Source organism: Dreissena polymorpha, chromosome 10 (genome assembly GCF_020536995.1).
Source record: "Dreissena polymorpha isolate Duluth1 chromosome 10, UMN_Dpol_1.0, whole genome shotgun sequence".
NCBI classification, from domain to species: domain Eukaryota; kingdom Metazoa; phylum Mollusca; class Bivalvia; order Myida; family Dreissenidae; genus Dreissena; species Dreissena polymorpha.
The window spans coordinates 90,345,929-90,361,659 of record NC_068364.1 but is presented as its reverse complement, the minus strand read 5'-3'; the positions used below and the strand labels follow the sequence as shown (position 1 = coordinate 90,361,659).

Here is a 15,731-nt window from a genome sequence, read left to right as displayed (position 1 = left end):
TTGACACATCATATAGATTGTGCTTATTGACATGCGTAAGTACAAGCAATATGAAAAAGTAAACAGTTACGAGCTGGAAAGTACCTGACACGTCAGTTCTTACAAAGTTGGTCAATGTATCTTGCACAATACTCACTGCATTTGCTACATCTTGGAATCTACCCTAAAAAACATAATATTAACAATTATATTAATTAAAAATAAATATAACAAAATATTACTATGTACGCATTTTTTTAAATCCATTAAAAACAAGACTATTGTCAAGCAATATGGTCCCCTACCGGTGAAACTCCACCATTTTCAGCAATATTTCTAGTATATCTGTTGTTAGAGCAACCAGAATTCTTGACGTAGGAACAAAATGAAATACCGTGCATAATCTCCATATTGCAATAAACCCATAGTTCAACTTTCATGAAAAAATATATGAAGAACTTTTAAAGTGTTTGCAGGATCCATCATTTTCAGCAATGTTTCTAGTCTATTTGTTGCCATAGCAACCAGAATTCTTGACGTAGGAATAAAATGAAATGACGTACATAATATCCATATTGCCATCTGTCCATGTTTCAAGTTTCATGAACAAATATGAAAAACTTTTAAAGTTATCGCAGGATCCAGAAATGTGTGACAGACTGACTGACTGACTGACACACGGAGCGCAAACCATAAGTCACCGGTAGGGGACAATAAATACGTTAAATCATATTGGTAGAAAAACTTCATTTTATTAAATTAAATAGATGAATCGAGCATGTTGCCTCCAAAAAATATTTACCATGCATGCAACATACGATACATATTATTGTATTTTGGTAACAAACAGACAAACCGAAAACGTAAATTGTTTGGTCTCTTCATCCATCGTTATTTCTACATTTTCCGTCTGAAGGCGGCCGCTTATGTTTGATGCCGTTAACAACATGTATTCAAGTTATTTAACTTAACTGTTTTTGTTGCTGTTTTGTTGCTTTTTTTCAAATCATTTTGCAGTTCTGATATACGTTTTGCAATGTCCCTTGAGAGCTGATCCACTTCTTTGACTTCTCCTACAATTACGATTACCGATGATTTTCTGTCAAGGACAATAGCCAAAGCCTCTGGGCGTCGAACCTTTATGCTCAGTAGCTGGATCTTCATCTCATCAAACAACTAAACAAACAGGACGATTTGATCGATATATACAGAAACTGCCGGTTTGATATTGACAGATTTTCAAAATAAGTAATACAATATTGAGAATTCAAGTAAATTGTTTATCCATCTGAATGTACAATTGAGTGTTGTTGGCATAGACATTAACGTTACAAATATCCGAATAATTTACATTAAACGAACTAAATAACAGATGGCCAAACATTAATTTAAAGAATGCCTTTCGCATTATGACACCAGAGGCACATATATAATAAAGTTTTTTTTGTGATAACGGGTATAAGCTTTAATCAAGTTTTATAATATATAGTGTAATAACGTCTAATTAAATACAATTTAGAATATAATTCACCTCTATAAGGACATCACATTCGGAAGCACATACATCTCTTAAATCACATCGTTTAAAACAGATATGCACTTATATTTATCACATTCAGCATATATTAAAATAAAGAAACATTTTCAGGAGATATTGCATTTTCATGCGAGTATTGATAAGTTACAGTTTGTCTTACCTCAGATGCAACCACATTTGAATCGTCTACTTTTATTTCGTAGTTTATCCAAGAAAGGCATTTACGAACTCTTTCTTTCTAATCGATAATAAAGCGCCGTGATACAAAATACTTCGGATCGACAATGCACTCGATTTTTAATATAGCACTGCTGTTGTTATCTACAATCCAAACTGGTCGTCCAAACACATCTTTCAATGAAGCCTCAATCTTCGCTTTATGTTGGTCTGATCCAAACAAAAACCTTCGAGAAACAGAACAATGCACATATGTGTACACAAGACAAATATATTATTTAAAGAAGTACCGTTGTCCCTACTGGTGAACATGCGTATCAAATAAAGAGATCGCCGCCCGTCAGAATGGTTAAGGTTGGACAGATAAACCTCACATTGCGCAAGTGTGTACAAGATTTTACTATGATCGTTCGCTCTTGTTATTTCAGTATTAAGTGTTATTATATTTTGGTAAAACGCATCATAGATTTAACCGCGGTCGAAATAAAATATTATGCATTATGATTTAATCCCTTTTAATAGGTGAACAAGTCGTGTGTTTAAAGCATATGCACGTTTTAAGTCGGTAATTTTTTGTGGACTGAGACAATTGCTCAAAGATTAAAAGGTGAAGAATATTGACACAGACCACTCGCAAATTCACAGTCCAATATGTTCTATCCGAATTATGATATGTGTAATATTTTTCTATTTAAGTAACCGAGACCTGACCTTTGATATACGGTGATTTCTGTACAAGCATACCAAGTGCTCACCACGATCTTCATTTTTATTTGTAATGCAGACGCTATTTTGCAAATCAGTATGGCTTAGCTACGGTAGGAACCGTAACCCATGACTACCTGTGGATAACTGCAGTAAAATTTAGCAGACGACAAATGCTTAAAGCGTTTGTTCTAACTACCTCATCTGCCTGTTCTCACTAGTACACTACATAGTGTGTATTTAACAGCTTGTAAAACAATATTGGCCAGTCTAGCGTTTATCAGTGAAATCTGTACATATTGGCTGCTTTCAGGGAAAACGGGGCTTAATGCATGTCAAATAAGATAAGCCTGTGCACACTGATTAGCTGTATCTATGATTTGGAAAAAAAACACACACCTCGACCTGTGCTTTAAGACACACTCTTTATAAATTTGAATGGGTTGTGGTCATTTCAAACTTGCGATATAAAAAGCTTTAACATAATTTTGAAAACTGCGTTGCGTCTAATATTATACAAAGGCGAACAAATTCAGCGCTTTGATTCTAACAGTCACCGAAGGGAACATGTACGTGCAAACTTATATTCAAGTATTTTCATGCGGCGTATTTTGAGCAAAAATTAACGCGTTAGCGTTCGACAATTAAATAGAATAGTGGAATTAAAGAGCGCCAGTATAAAACAAGATTACAAATAAATAAAGAAAAAAGTAATCCACACCTGGGCTCGAACCATCGAGTAAAAGTTTAGCCTTTAGACCACTCGGTAATCGGTGCTGATAAAATCACAGAGGTATTTTGTACTTTATATAAACAACCATCGTAATGTTACAAATACGTCGAAAGCAATAACTCTAAAAATTATTCCATCGTAACGCGTTTGAAACGCTTTATATGTTTCAGATCTTTAATTTAATGAAGCAATGCTAATGTAGGGACATGAATTGGTTACAGAAACAAATAGTCCCGCAGTAAAACCTAGCCAGGTAATAATCCATGTCCCATTCAAATGCATATCTTAAAAGGTCGTAAACGAATCCAGAGCAGACAAAAAATGTAAATTGTTATGTGTAAGCTATTATAATTAAATATCAATTTAAACAATACTGAGTAAAAAACCCATAAATGAGCCCATCCAACTTATATACATCGACCTTGTCGGGATTTGACCCTTTACGAAAAAGATAAAGCCACATTTGTGACACAAGTTCAATACACATGAATCTTACTTTGCTCGATATTGGTCAAGATCGTCGATTAGCACCGGTTCTGGGATGGTAATTTGCTCTGAAAGGTCGCGGTCCAAACAAGGGTAGTACAAAGAAACGGTAAGTTTACAGTTGTCAAGTACATGGGCCCTGTCTTCCTTGACCACGCTTTCCGCATCTATTATTATAAAATATATAATTAGATAATGCATGTCACATCGATTGCTTTTCCAATAATTTAAAGAAATACACCGACAAAAAAATAACTATAAAAAGAAATGTTTATCGGTGAGTCGATACCCTAGGGCTGTATTTTACAACTGCGCACAGACACCTTAAGATATCAATACAGCTTAAATCAAATTTACGTACTCATCATCTGATCTAAAAGAAGACAGATAAAAAGACGATACTATTTTGGAGACTACAACACGAAATATGCCATGGGGTGGTCAGAAATCCCGTACAACGACCTTTCGAACCAGGACACATGATATGGACATTTACGTTAATGTTTGATCAATAACTGTACATATGTACTATAAATGTGAACTAAGGTACATGACTCGTGTTTTAAGCTAATTGCATTGGAAGGATAAAAATGTGGTTCAACGCATAGAAAATTTTCGCCACCGCTATTATTTCTGTCCTCAAATGAATGAGCAACAAAGATAGATTAGTCCTTTAATAAATCTGAAAAATAAATGTAAAAATACATAGAGTAAACATGTTTTATTGAGAGCTTTGGTAACCATTGTTAAACTGACACGATCCGTTAGGAACAGCTTTGCAAGACGATCATATAAATCTGATTTAATTAAGGACCCCAACAAAGTATATATATTATTTCACGGAACAATCTTTGCAGTTCAAGCATACAATCGCATGAATACATTGTCAGGAAATTATATCATTTCGTGTAGTCAAACTGAGGTAGAAAATACTATTGCGGACTTTATTTTGATAAAACAGAATCCAAAAGAGCTTAAATATGATGGACCTTTTTTGTCAAAAATATCAATCATGTGAAGAGACAAAAAGTACGAAAAGCGTTGAATGAATAATTTACCACATACTTAGTTCTGTTTAAACTGTACGGTTAAGGCGTTAAGCCAAAAAAACTTCAACTGTATGATACGTTTCTTAAAAAAATCTCAATATTAACACAATTTTATCTATACTAATACACTTTCGCTATTAAAATGAAAATGCGAGTGCTGAATAGTTCGTTTTATTAAAATATCTACTTCTTTTAACTGAATTGTCAATGTGTTATGGACTGATAAATAACACATCATATTCGTTGATTGTGAGCTCAACATGTGGTACAACTGTCAATGTATCATGTCTGTCATATGTTCTTTATCATGAACTAATTATTTTATTTAAATAATAGAAATTATCGAGGGTTGGTAACTGTTTCATCATATCAAAAGAAACTGTAATTTTTGTAATCTATACTATAAATTCTCGTGGACTTTTCCGTGAATATAACAAATACACAACGATCAATAAATACAAAACATTTACCGAATTTACTTTGGAAGGTAATCACGAATTCGTTTGAACAATCATAGTGAGGTTCAATGTATAGTACATCGCCGCCGCCGCTCCGTTTTTTATTCTCAAAATAAAGGTCCAGAAGCTCTACTGTTGTCGTAGAAAAGCAGCCTGTTACCAACACCTTTGACGACATCTCGACCAGGCTTACGTTCCATAACGCATCAGCACATGCATTATTCTTACATATAGACTTCAATTTAGTGATGTCTGCAAAAAATCCTAAACTGCATTACACATAATAACACATCTAAGTAACAGCAAGCTATGTGTGAATACAAGAGGGCAGACATTGGTTTAAATAAAAAAAATATATATTAAATAAGACATAGTTAAAGCTTTAAAAGTTGCAAAAAGCAATTAATCGCAATCAACAGCAAATTTAAAGTAGCTTAACATTCGAATTCGCGAGAACATGCTTACTCAATATTCAAGTCAAAGTTTTGTAAATGTAGTTACAGTAGTTGTGTTATCGTAGAAATAACTACCTTTGACAATCTAATTTTCCAGTCTTTGTTTGCACATCGCTTTATCAGCAACCGCACTGATTTAATTTGTTAAACATTAAACAATTACTAATTGTAATATTAGTATCTGAAACAGCTTTTTTCAGTTTTGTCAATTTAACAAAACGTGAAAAGGCCCCTTTAAATGAAATTGTCTTTATATTTGAGAGCACGGTGACTTGTCGAAAATAGAAGACTGATGTTAATCTTTAATAAAGGACAAAAAAAAAAAAGATTTCTGCTAGATAAAAATTCGTTATTCGCGTTTGTGTTCTATTATACGCATGTTTATAATAAAGATGTGTAAGATATTAATGATGGAAATAAGAAGTGTTTGGGGAGTGCGTTCTACACTCAGAAAAATAAAGGACTATCATTGTCATGCCTAAAATATCCCTGCATACAGCTTTGTCAAATACAATTGCTAGTTTTGCTTTATATTTTTATGGTGATAATATACACATTTTTTTTGCAGGTTTCAAGATATTCCCCACGTAAACTGTAAAAATAAATTAACAAATATTTGTTTTACAAAGAGCAATAACTGTAAAAACATATGAGAAGGAGAGTGTTGGCTTTGGGCATTGCACTTTCTGTCTACCTTTGATGTTCAAGGTTGATACTTTATCTAGTTTTCGCAATATCCCGCGAACAAATGTAAATATACCATTTTCAAAGGGAAATAGCTAAACACGTATTCAAGGGAACGCTACGCCTCACGTAAATTGCATTAACCATAAATAAAATAGTTATATCTTTTAAAGAAAGAAGCTCGATTGTTTTTTAAAAATTATCGTGTTTAAATTAAAAACATACACAAGTAAATGACATTAAATTGTGCTGTGTGGTGTGGGCTTTTCGCACATCACTATCTATATATTTATGATATTTCCAGTTGGTACTTTTTATAATTTGCTATACATGCCTGTATAAAACACCCAATAGCCTGAGAGGCGCACGTAAGTCCAGACAATGTATTTGATTCTAGTAAATCACCTCTTAATAACTGCTAGGGAATATACATAAATTGGAATTGTTGGCAGGTGAAAAGCCGTAATCGTGTGTAATTGGGTTTATAGGTATATGTGACAGGTAATAAATATCCACTTTTTGACAAATATTGTTTTATTTCTAAAAATAAGCAATGAGCTGAGCAAGCAGCAAATACTATAAAACACTAGATAGCGTTTGTGTGAAACGCCATCTATTAATGGCGTTATATATTTTACAATAACTTAAGAGTTATTCCAACATTTGTTTATGTTTCATGGTTTTAAGATAAGCTTACATGTATGTTGCAGCGGATATTGTTAATCAATACTCAAAATCTAGATTATGTATAGCATCATACACTAAAACAAACAGTTTCATAAATCAATATGACAATGAAATTCCAAAAACTGTTTCAATAGAGAAATTCTTCTACATACCCACTATATTTATAACATAACACTTAATGTCAATATAAAATGATTAAAACATTAATACGTCTAACCTGGATGTGAGCTGAATTCAACAAGTGCTGTTCCAGGCAGTATTCCTCGGACTATTTTCTTCGGCTCAATATGCCATTTTGCTTCCATAAAGAGAGTGGCTAATTCATCGCTAGTTTGTTCAGACATGCCGCTCACAAACACCTTAGACGTATCTATTACGGACTCAATAAATGGTGATGCTTTCAACATCGTACGATTGTAGAGGATGCCACCCTCTGTATTTGCTTTCTGCAGGACCTCGTTTGCATCTAATATGTCAACATTTACAATTATACACGTGTTATAATATGTGTGTATTTATCGGTGTATATAGTTTGATCTGACAAAACTCATTAAGGAAACTCATGATTAGTCAAGAGAGATACAGTGAAGATTGTGTACAGTTTGCCTGGACACAAAATCAGTTGCACGTTCCTTTTTATAACTTAATAGACAATTCTGATTGGACTATACCGTTTTTTTCTGAATATAGTTATTTACATGGTGTTTGATTGTGCAATACAAACATCAATAACACATGTGCAGGCCTTCAACTGATGTCCGATAGAAAAGTAGGAAAAAATAGGAAGATTATCAATAAAAAAGTAGGATTAATAGGAAGGATATCCACATCGTATTTATCTGTGTAAATCAACTCTTACCTTTACAGATGATTATTCTCACCATTCAGAAAGCTAATTTGATGTAGATATCTTAGTTGCTGTTACATGACAAGCTTCTGTAGTTAAAAGGTGCAGCCATCTGATGTTCACAGTCTAAAATGTTTTTTATTTTATTTTATTAGTAACACAATTACAAAAACATGTTTTTATAATGTTTTTAGCATTATTGAGATCATCTCACATCACCCAGCTAACTCAATTATAACACATGCCATACACTAGTTTGCAGTTAACTATTTAGGTTCACATTATCAAAATAACAATATTCTACAAACAAACATAAGTTGGGTCAAATCTAAAAGCATATTCAGAGCATGTTATATTCTTTATACCATATAATGTGCATGTAAACCTCATCTAAACTATAACTAAGTACAAAATAATATTCTGCATTCCTTAAAATATAATCTTAGGACAAAAGTATTGTTCGAACATTAGTAGCATGCAGTTATTGCATCACCTAAACCAGGATAATGTTACAAGCAAGTGACAGGAAAACAGATAAAGCTGCAGCATATGGCATGTTTGTTTAAACATCATTTGCTGGTCATAGCTTTTCAATATTGTTTACACACAAACACATAATTTGTTATAATAATATCGGTTAGTTAAAGGGACCTTTTCACAGATTTTGGCCTGTATTGAAGTTTTTCATTAAATGCTTTATAATGATAAACGCAAACATTGGATCTAAAAAGCTCCAGTAATAAATCAAGAATAAAATTTGAAAAAAAGGAGGAAAAAAGCAACCCTCAACTGGGCTCGAACCACTGACCCGTGGAGTAAAAGTCTATCGCTTAGACCACTCGGCCATCCGAGCTCATACGATTATTGGTGTATTTTAAACTTTATATAAGCAATCCTCTTAGTATCACAAAATATAACGACAACAACACATCTCTCCAAATTATTCAATCGTTTCGCGTTGCAACGCTTAATAATTTTCCAGTTTTTAAATCGTCAAAATATGCATATAATTGATATTGTGAGCATGGTAAATGTTCAATATTACGGTTTCCTCACAAATATCATAACTACAACGACAATTTGCGAATCTGAAACAATTTGTTGTTAAATTTTGTCAATTTACCAAAACGTGAAAAGGCCTCTTACAAACTTTAATGGAAAGCATCCTCATAGTGGCCACAATTTTTGTTTGTTTATTGTTACATGTACTTGTTACATTTACAAATGAACCACAACATTTTAAAGGCAAATATAAATGTTCAAGCTTGCACCAATACCTGAGATACATGTATTGAAGATTGATATCTGTTGAATGTCAGGAAAACAAAATACCAGTAGTCCAATTTTTGTATAATTACCTGATAATTCACTTTTTTGCAAAATTTTGAAATTCCCTTATTTATCTTTGCAGGGATTTTTTACCTGATAATTTTCCCTGTTTTCCAGATTGTGTGGCCACCCTAATCATATTTTATTTTTGATAATAATATTTGATGTTAAAATTGTCTATTTGAAATTAACCAATAAACCTCAGCAGTGCATCATTTGATTACATATATCATTTATTGTTTCTGTATGCTTTTGGAGTTGTACCCATATAACAACTAGCCGTCCTATATAATCAATAACTCCAATACTGACCTTAAAAACTAGTTAACATCAGATGGCTGGAGCTGCTTGCCACACCTTTCCTCAACAGAAACTTGTGAGTTTTACAGCTTTTACACTCTGAAAATACAACTTACAAAAAATTGTGTCTTTTTCTCCAGCAAAAAAGTATGAATAGAAAGAGGTTTTAGTGCACAAACAGGACAAAGTAGGAAGGAAATAAAAAAAAGTAGGAAAAAGTGGGAAAAGTAGGAAAAAATAGGAACGATTGAAGGCCTGCACGTGTTACAATCATAACTACTTTACAGCATGCGAAGTTGAAACAGCCTATATTGAAATAGTATATATATGATGCTGTTTAGAAACCGTTAAATAGACAATGCAGTCGTCAATCAAATTATGATTTATTAGTACTAACAACATTGTACCCGGACTTTTAACACAGACTTAAATAAGCAAAGTAAATATTGTTGTTTTACATCTAGTTGTTTTGGTTTTCTAAACGATTACACTTATTTATTAATGTGTGTAAGCAGCTATTATTCTTTCAGTCAATATTTGCTTACCATTGTGATGTTCGAATTCAATAGTGACCACATTTTGGTATTGGTTGAGATCAAACGCAACAATATTGCTACCACCCGAGCTGGATATACCCTCGAAAAACGTTTTCATTTCTTCGTTTGCCGTACCTTCTTGAAAACCAGTAACGGTAACTTTTTTACTGATCACTGATTCTGAACCCGATTCGACAATGTCGACGTCGGAATATTTATCTTAATCAGACGTCATAAGAATGCTCAGAGCAAATGATTGTGTTGGGACACATTCCAACTCTGCATTGACATTTTCGCCTGTCACTGATTCTTGCATCTGAAAAATAAAAGCTAAACTTAACACTTATAAACTATATGTTGCACACATGGAGTAATACATTTTCAATTACATGAATCTAGATGGTACAACAATAGTATTCTCTTGTATTCAAGTAAAATATTAAAGGATTAAATTGTTTAAACGATATATTCATCAACGTATAATATGATGTATGCCCGTAACGCACACCTTCCTGCATCATCATGATGCATCAAAGGTATTAACAAATTTCGATCTATTTTGTTAAACCTAAACATGCAAGTTTGGCAACAGTTTACTTTGGCTTTGTGCTGAAACAAATACACAAAACATGTGTGTTCAAGAGGTTTCATGTTGTTGTTTTTTTAATTGCGAGAAATAAGTATTTGATTTGCTGACATAGTTTAAAATAAAAAAACAATTATCTAACAAAAAAAACTAGTCTGTGATTTTGTAATGACATATCTACCGCTTATCTTATGGTAATAAGTTGAAGCAGTAATTATAAACAACGTCTTGTTAAACAGCATTTAAATTTTGCCATGTACCATTTAATTACCGGTATATAAACACAAATTCGCGTTATTGGTATCTTTCTTCTTGCAAGGTAATATTCAATCTGATAAGCATTATTTCTGTTACATGGAATAATAAAGCTAGATTTTATTCAATCTATAAAAAACTTTCAGTTGGACATTTTGTTATAATCTCTTAAAGAAACCCTTGTAAACAATTGAACCTTTAGACTGGGGGATGATAAAGTGGTTAAATACAGAGGCATGAGTGTACACTTCAACCCCTAGTTAATAACAAGGAGTGATCTCCTTAACAACGATGATTTTAGGACAGCGATTCTAATCATAATGAGAAATGTTCATCTGATTAAAAGTTATCTCTGAATGACACACTTAAATTAACATTACGATAAATTTGACAATTTACTTAAAGAAGTATTTTTGTATGATAACCCATCAATGGTTAAATAGTGTTTCATAGAAGATACAACGTGTACACTAACATGTATTATACAACTTGAAACAATCCCAATAAGATACTATAACAAGTATTTTAAATTGACTGATATTTTAGTGATACACTGCAGTTTATTATATTACATCAGTTTGCATTGTTATTTATGTCTATGACAGTTAATTGTACTTGTATATAACTAAATACACATTTGTCATCCTTATTTTTCAATTCTGTCAGACATCAATATAAGCAATAATGTCCGGTTTTCCGTATAATATTAACTTGGCTTGCATATGCATTTTGGTCCAAATTATACAATTTGTATGGATTTTAATAGGCTCACGATTCAACTTCAATATTTAGTTTTATTATTAACTTTAATTATTTCTCATTCTACTACCACCAGTAAACTGTTTTCTATAGATAGTGAAGTATATCAAAAATATGTTATTCTTTGAAATAGCATGTTGTTAGTCTACACACAATCGTGTCCTTATTTTGCAAAAGATCATGGAGTCATTCAGCAGTAACTCATGGCCTTATTCTTAAAAAAAAACGTAGAGTTGTTCAGCATTAAAGCATGGGGTAATCCCGCAATCACAGCCAATATATGTTTCGGTTTGTTTCCCTTCTTAAATAGTGTCATTAGATCGCAAATTCACAATTTTGACGACGATTTTAGAAATGCAGATGTATTTTTTAAATGCTGTTGCAATGTTTAAAAAACGGAATTTTTTAGTTTAAACGCTGTCAAAAACATCCATATATTATTATTTAACGCACCCTTTACCACAAACATCTATCAAACGTTTTGATTGTACACGCATGAGAAGTCGCCTACGCGAATATCTTAATAAGCATTACGTTCTCTGGCGAGATAAACATGGAATCAGAACAGAGGCAACAATAAGGGGAATGTTAAAATGTGTTTTGCTATGTCTACTTGTTGTTCAAATTGAACAATAATTTTCCTATTGCGAATTTGGAGATATCTTCTCAAACATTACAGTAATATACCTGCTCCAACCATCTGACTGGAATCAGGTTCTCTATACATATCTCGGGTTTGATTAAGGCACGGATTTCTTCATTCTGGTAAGCCCATTCCTTGGTGTACTAACACTTCATCGCATCTATTTGATAATCGCAAACAACACAATGTAATTATCGTTTGTTAATAACTACATAGAATAATGTTAAAACGGGATATTTATATTGCAGCTCTTCAACCACTATTAATATGTTGTCACAGCTGTATTTTAGACAACCACAATCTACAAGCGAATCGCTTGTTTATTATATAAAACACATAAGTAAACAATCATATTTTCTGTATATTATACTACTTTTTATTTACTGCATGTTCGTGCCTTTACATACAGAACAGTATGTCATTAAAAGCTATATCAGTGACGTATGTTATGTGAAGTTGTATGCAACTTAGGACAACCAAACCGACCGACACAGCAAACAGGTTCAAAAACAACACACACGTGAAACAATTCAAAATTATATCTTTTTCTAGACGTATAAAATAACGTTTGAATATAATAAAAATCATCGAATCTATTGATACTCATACCTTCAGCAGTATTAAATAAAATTATCCATCTAACATCTGTGTCATTCACTGCATACCGCTCTATGTCATGGAACGCGTCACTTAAATTTTGAAGTTTAAGGCTCTTTCTAACATCTTCTTCACTAGCGGTTACTGAGAGGTTCTTCAGGATAACGCATTTGCTAAGGAGCAGGTCCATCACTGCAACTAAAGCGTAAGAAATACAAAATATATCACTGAAACGGGTATGGGTTCCTAAATAGTGTGCTGCGTCAAATAACACATTGATTTTTAGCATGGAAAAAATGAAATTGGATAAAAAAAACTCTGAAATATCAACGAATCGGAAAAACCTGATGTATATGCATTACCACATGACCCGTTGGTTCTTTCCGATGGGAGGCAAGAAGCCAAAGTTGTAATACACAAAAGAGATCATAACGCTATCCAACGTTCTTATAATGACATGAATTTTGGCTTACTTCTTCTAGATGTTCATGAACAAGTACGGCAATAATGTACGGTCAACTAAATGCCAGACTCTGTCATATAGCATATACACTAACACTATTTTTTATTGATGCACTTTGTAATGCTTTTACAAACGTTATATAGATTACAAACCGACAATTCTAAATTAAATTGAATTAAACATTAAATTAAAATTTTTAAATATACATCATCAAAGTAGGCAATGAAGTCTGGGCAGAGAAACACATATTCGTTGGAATCACTGTATTGTTTTGTCTTGTTTTCTTTGAGTGCTTTATTGCACGCATTAATGGTGTAAAGAAAGAAATACATGTCAATACGTTCGACATTTTTTCCCGTGGTTCGTTGTTTTAATTTAAACAAATTGAGATCCCTAAGGCTCTGAAAACTATTCGTAAATCCAATCCACCAAAGTGTCATGTGGTGATAGTTCCTTTATTTCAATTCAAAACATAGACTGGGAAAATAATTTAAAGCCTTAGTAATGAAAGCTACTTTACCATGAGAGAATGTCAGAGTGTGTCTTTTATCCGTGAATTTCACTCCTTATCACAGTCCGGAGTTCTCACGCACATTTGTACCAGTGTTTCAAACACGAATGTGTTAGCTGCTGCTGAAAAGTTATTGCAAATCGTTATTATTGTTTTCAATATATGCGATTGTTTTACCTAAATGAAACTTGCGTGTGATTCCAATATGGCAGAGGAAATACCATACATAATAACATTCGAATGTGGCACAAGGGACTTAATTACCATGTGGGGAAGACAACCATTGTGTCTTTATTGTCAAGAGGTGAGACATGTCCTTAATATATGCCCAGCCCACAACATGTTAATGCCATATTCAATCATAGAAAGGATAGTGTTTCAGAGACAGAGGTTGCAAGGGGGGTGGCACAAGAAGCACCACAACCATCAGTCAAGAAGACGGTTGCAGACAAGCCGCACGTGACGATTGCAAAATCATCAGCACAGAAAGATGATTTCCAGGTCGTTGAAAACAAGAAAAATAAAGCAAAAAGTCAGAAGAAGCAGATATCAACACAGGAGGAGACACCAACAGAGAAGGAGGAGGACAAAATGGAAGCGCGAGATTTAGAGGTGAGTGGAGAAAAGAGAGGTCGCAAGGGTTTGATCACGGGTTCTAAAAGAGTCTGTGATACAGAAAATATTGAAGAATTGTCTCCCTTACCAAAAAACAGATGTGCTGTGTTAGAAATTGAAGATCTTGAAGAACGTAATTTGGTAATCGATTTAGATTCACAAGACGTAAACATGACCCCTGCTGATTTAATCTTAAGAACAAACATAAACAAAATGTCCTTTCAATTAATTGACTACCTTTATCAAAAATCTACCGACGTCTTTATAAACCACTTTTTTAAATTACCATTTACTGTTAAAAATCAATGAATAACATTACCTAGTGTAAATAGTTCAATTGTATTTATATATATTTATCATCATATTTTATGTATTAAAATATAATGTTTGCTTATATACCGATCACATAAACAATCTGTGTGACCGATATATTAGCATATTTAAAATATCATGTTTTCACATTATTTATTAAGTATATTGTATACTTTTTGTAATAAAATATAGCATATGTATAAATAAAATCAATGTAAATAGCAGTATGCGTATATGTACAATTAAATACTATTACTGTCAAATCTCATATAACATAAATGCATTTCTTATTTCATGTAAACGTATAAATTACGTTCATATGCAGGTGTGTGTAAACGCTATTCACTGTTATACATACTCAATCTATATCCATTATAAAAAACCTTTTTAAAACACAATAATCAGAAACAGTACATCTTTAACCCATTTCCAATTTCCTCGTGGTAAATGTGAGCGTATTTATCTATTTCCAACATTACTTCGGTACGCAGTACACTCATTACATCAACGAGTTTACAAAATCGTTAGCCTAGTCTCTTTTCTACCTGGTTTAAATATTTTTACAACATTATCGGTATTCCTATCCTAACACTAAATCATGGACGCCGCTATCTTTTCTTTTTCCTGACAACCTGAGTTATACACTAGAACATGGAGTTAAAAAAAGAAACTATAAATATAAACGGATTTCGATCCAAACAAAACCAAACTTTCATTAAAGATTATATTTCAATTAATAAAATAAACATATTATGCATACAAGAAACTCATATAGATAATTACAAAATGTCCAAACAAATTGAAAATTTAATATCAAATGAATACTTTTATGTTTGGAATTTTTCTAATAACCTTTCATGCGGAATCACTACTGATACGAATATTAAATGTTCTTTTTTTCAAATTGATTTTGATGGCCGTTTTATTTATGTAGATATAGAATACTTGAATGATTATTTTAAAATTTGTAACATTTATGCACCAAATAAACCTGGTGACAGAAATGATTTTTTCGATTCAATAAAACA

The 15,731-nt window shown here is 32.6% G+C and overlaps 1 protein-coding gene across 10 annotated transcripts in view; it reads right to left on the bottom strand.

Moving 5' to 3' along the window:
* Positions 1–15,731, bottom strand: part of LOC127848514 (protein mono-ADP-ribosyltransferase PARP15-like) — a 38,250-nt gene that overhangs the window by 5,859 nt on the left and 16,660 nt on the right. For 4 of the 10 annotated variants that reach the window (XR_008034559.1, XM_052381019.1, XM_052381024.1 and 1 more), the window contains exons 2-11: positions 13,786–13,898; positions 12,815–13,000; positions 12,250–12,365; positions 9,972–10,278; positions 7,168–7,416; positions 5,137–5,376; positions 3,628–3,784; positions 1,677–1,920; positions 952–1,155; positions 85–163 (exon numbers count right to left, since the gene is read on the bottom strand). Coding sequence is in view for 9 of the 10 variants with exons in the window: in XM_052381019.1 (XP_052236979.1) it covers positions 85–163; positions 952–1,143 (271 nt within the window). In the remaining variant the exon portion in view is untranslated. Of the gene's footprint in view, positions 1–84; positions 164–835; positions 1,156–1,676; positions 1,921–3,627; positions 3,785–5,136; positions 5,377–7,167; positions 7,417–7,809; positions 7,924–9,438; positions 9,942–9,971; positions 10,279–12,249; positions 12,366–12,814; positions 13,001–13,785; positions 13,899–15,731 lie in introns of those variants that run through there. The other 6 variants (XM_052381021.1, XM_052381020.1, XM_052381025.1 and 3 more) reach the window with 5 other exon arrangements.